Source organism: Benincasa hispida, chromosome 12 (assembly GCF_009727055.1).
Source record: "Benincasa hispida cultivar B227 chromosome 12, ASM972705v1, whole genome shotgun sequence".
NCBI classification, from domain to species: domain Eukaryota; kingdom Viridiplantae; phylum Streptophyta; class Magnoliopsida; order Cucurbitales; family Cucurbitaceae; genus Benincasa; species Benincasa hispida.
In genome coordinates, this window is record NC_052360.1 from 63,567,351 (window position 1) to 63,571,640 (window position 4,290).

A 4,290-nucleotide genomic window follows, 5' to 3' on the forward strand; every position below is an offset into this window, starting at 1 on the left:
AAGAAAGAAAGAAAGAAAGATTTTAAAATTAAAAGAAAAAATTGTAATCTATATTTTTATTCAAAAAAAATGGATAGAATTATTTAATAAAAAAGCCTCGAAACAAAAATAGTAATAAAAAAAAAGCATATTATTGAATAAAAAAATTTCAAAAAACTACATAAAATATTTAAATTTATGAATTAAGTATCAAACACAGACATACGAACTCTAACAGATTTAATATTATTTTTTCGTCACTATCTATTTTAAAAATAAACAAATAAATAATAGAAGTATAAAGCAAAGCAAACCTCTCTCTCACCTCTGTCCATCTACTTTTGCTTTTTCAAATTCCCACTTAAAAAAAAACCTCCCCCTGATTTGATCTCTTCACCTTCCAAAAGAAAAGAAAAAATGTCCACCAAATCCCCTGTTTTTCCTTTCCCTGAAGAACCTCAACATTTCAGCGACTATGGCTTCGACCCTCAAATCGACTATTTTCAGGTTTCTTGTTTTCCTTTTCTTTTTCTTTCTAAATATCAAATCTCCCTCGTTGATTTGTTCAAATGGGGTTTCTTTTTTCTTTGTGAAATTAGGTTTTGGAAGAAGCAAGAAAACACAGACGTGAATCATCAAGATCCATAGACTCCATTCATTTCAAGCTCCAAAAGCCTATTTCAAAAGACGATTCCAAAAACAACGCAAAGAAGAAGAAAAAACGTTGGTGGAAAAACGCTTTCCTTTTCTTCAAATGGAAATGGATCCACCACCATCAAAACGACGCCGCTTTCCACCACGACGACGTTCATCAAGCCAGAGCCCGTGCTTTCCGTGCCTCTATTTCCGGTCCGGTTTACATCACAGAAAGTCGGAGCGGTTCCACCACACCTTACCGGTCCACCACTCGACCGTCCTCCGGTCCACTCGCCGGAACTCTAACGCCGACTAGAAAAGACGATGTGCAAATTCCTTATCTTAGTCTCCGAGAACTCAATATGGAGCAACAACAATACAGAATTTCCACGTCAGCACCCATGCCTATTTACTTAGTCACTTAAAAATAAAATTTAAAAAAAAAATTGTGAAAGCTTTTTTTTTTTTTTTTTTGGGTGTGGGTATTAATCTTAATGGGTTGTCGATCGGGTACCGGCGGGGCCGGTGATTGGGAGTTGCTTTTGCTTTGAAAACTGCAAAGCTGTGTTGATCCATTGGGAAAAGGATGGGATCTTTCTTTTGATCCGCCTTTATTGAATTACGCGTTCTACAGGTTATCAGTCTTTTTATCTTACTTTTTATTTTATTTATTTAACTTAAACATCCTTATTAATCATGTTTACTTTCTCCAGATAATTAGGAGGTTTAGCTGTAAAAGGTATGAAATTTTCCATCTTATTTAGGCCATATATTATTTATTTATTATTATTTTTTTTTGCTCCCTACTATTAGGCTCTTCAAAGTGCGGCTTAAAATGTTCATTTCAGTAGAAACGTTAGTAAAAATATAGATAAAAAAATCTGTAATTTAGTGATTATTTGATTTTGATTTTTTAATTTCTTAAAAATTAAACTTATAAATATTCCATCCACTTCTAAATTTCTTATTTTATCATGTATTTTTTACCAATATTTTCGAAAACCAAAAGTTTTCAAAATTTAAAAACAAAATGTTTTTTTTTTTTAGAATTTATCTAAAATTTCAAGTATTTTATTTAAAAAAAAATATACTTAATTTTAAAAAAATAAAAAATTAAATCGTTATTAAATAGAGTTTGAGCATGGGCTACAATTTAGTCTCACTCTTTCCTTTTATTTAAGTTTTCTGGTAAGTCTAATTGTAATGGTTCAAATAATTATTCAGCGAATTAAATATGGTCAATGGATATTTTTGAAAAATTTATAAAATAGGAAAGAAAATTGATTTGTTTAGAGTGTTAATTATTATTATTATTTTTAATGTTACATTCATATTAATTACATTGTGTTGTTATTTTATTCACGATTTCTAGATTTTGAATGATATTATGGAAATGTTGAATAATCTTTTATTTTGATGTTAATCTCGTGAAAATGTGAAAATATCAATGAAGATAATACTATCATAAAAAATTGAATATTAATGACCCTATTACCACTTAGAAGAAGATAGGGAATTTGTTGCCAAATTTTTAAATACTCAAAAACATTTTTAAAACCATTGGTGGATTGTAGATTCTATTGAAAACAAAATTTTGACAGAAACTTCCTCTAAAAATTAGAAAATAAAACAATTTAGACACATATAAAGAAATTCACACTCTAAATATCACCTATCAAATTTAATTTGTGAGCAATGCATATAAATTTGATGTATAACCATCAAATTTCTAGATCTAGAAATCTTTTAGAATTTACTTTTGTGTAGATGTTTTGTTTTATGAGATTCTTTCTAGAATTCAAAAGCTTTTACTTTAAAATAACAAAGGTAAAGGTTATGATTTGAATATTCCTTATAATAATAATAAGTAGATGTTTTATCTTAGTTGTACATTGTACTATGCTTGTTTTGAAAAAGAGCATACTTTTTGAAGCTTAAAAGATGTGTATGCTTTTTAGTTACTTAAGTTATAAAGCACAAAACCTTACAATAGGGAAGACATGGCTATTATAAAAGAGAAAAGTAGGGAATAAATGTGTAGTTGAACTGAAAAAAACAAAAAAGATCTAGTTTAATGTGTTTTTACTTCATTTGATTTCGTTATTAACGTTGAAATTATAACTCCTTCTAAAAAATAAACCATCATAGTCGTAGTTCAAATTGGAGAAATAGCTTTCAGTCTACGTTTAATCCCCGAATTTTCTAAAACATACATTTTTAGTTTTCGAATTTTTAAAAATAAATTTAAAAAGCCTTTTAAAGTAAATTTTATAATTCTAAATTAGAAAATGACTTTGTCTCTCTTCGAATTTTGTTTCCTTTACCTCTTTCTCCTCTTAATAACGTAAAAGAATGGAGAGAGATAAAACTTAAAATGATATAATATTATTTACAACTAAAAATTTATTTGAGTTGTTTTAAACTTAAGATTGAAAAATGTATTTTTTTCCCTAAAAAAAAATTTTAATCACTTCTTCTAAAAATGTTGGGGCTTTTTGAAATATACAAAAATATATTAAAATATCTATAGTAAAAAATTCTAAAAGTATAAAACACTTTTGAAATTTTTTGCTATAAATTCCCAGTAAAGGAATGGGCATATATATATATATATATTTCTCGGAAAATTTTGGCAAATTGCAAAAATTACCACTGAGGTATGATGGTAATTGGATTACACTTTTAAACTTTTAGTTGTAAAAATTGAGCTCTCAAACTTATAAAAGTCTTAATATTGGACCTTTGAAACTTACAATAGTTATAGAAATTGAACCCTTAAATGTTAAAAATTAAATCTCAAATTTAGGGCCCGTTTGTATTGACTTAAGAAAAAAAAAAATATTTTTTTTTAAAAAACTCATTTTTATTTAAACACTTTTGATAAAAATTAATTAAAATAAACTAAAAAAGATATTTTGAATAGTTATCAAGCATTCTAATTTCTTCTAAAATAACTTATTTTTTAAAATTAAATACTTGAAAATGTAATCCAAACACACTCTGTACAATTACTACAAATTTTATAATTATGTAAGTTTGAAAGTCTAGGCTCAATTTTTACAATACAAAATTTAAAGGTATAATTGTAACTGTATCCATATTCTAGAAGTGTTTTTTTTTTCTGTCATTTGTCCAAAAAGTTAATTTAGGTTAACACCCTAATTTTAAGATTAAAAAGTATTATTACTTTTGTCCAACCTTTTAATTAACTAATCAAATAACTGTCGGTTGTAATAGTATGTTTTATAAGATCCGTTGGGGGAGATTCTCTGTACCTTCTCATTTAATTTTCCTTCTACCCTTAAATCGAACGGTTGGCGGTGGATCCAATCCAACCCTTCGTCAACTAGCCACGTGTCGAGATCTGGATCTGCCTCGTGTGGGGCCATGGAGTACCTTGAAATGGGCCATTGGGCCCATGAAAATCAAACGGTACTAACGGCAAGTGCGAGGGATTTGGTAAAAAAGAAAAACGACAAATCGGAGGCGAGACAGAAGGTGATGGATGGGAGCGGAAAAAAGTGCGTATTCAACGGCTCCTAATGAGAAACCGATACGTCGAAACCGACTCTGTGTAGTGCAAAATTAGTAGCGGCTGACGTCGATGCATCAGTTAGTCACGTGCCCGCCGCTCCTATTTCCCTGCAAACCACGTTCTCTCCCTTCGTACCATTT

At 29.0% G+C, this 4,290-nt stretch overlaps 1 protein-coding gene across 1 annotated transcript; it reads left to right on the top strand.

Moving 5' to 3' along the window:
• The first annotated feature begins 300 nt into the window (after window positions 1-300).
• On the top strand, window positions 301-1,270 carry LOC120067919. Its single transcript, XM_039019549.1, has 2 exons — window positions 301-486; window positions 579-1,270. Exons 1-2 carry the CDS (start codon window positions 397-399, stop codon window positions 1,038-1,040), a joined length of 552 nt encoding a protein of 183 aa, XP_038875477.1. The 5' UTR covers window positions 301-396; the 3' UTR covers window positions 1,041-1,270.
• The last annotated feature ends 3,020 nt before the right edge of the window (window positions 1,271-4,290 follow it).

Bases quoted from the DNA above. Each gene is read 5' to 3' on its own strand.
- LOC120067919 (XM_039019549.1), top strand. From the start codon at position 397: ATGTCCACCAAATCCCCTGTTTTTCCTTTCCCTGAAGAACCTCAACAT. The intron at 487-578 runs GTTTCTTGTTTT...TTGTGAAATTAG, and splicing joins CTCAAATCGACTATTTTCAG to GTTTTGGAAGAAGCAAGAAA.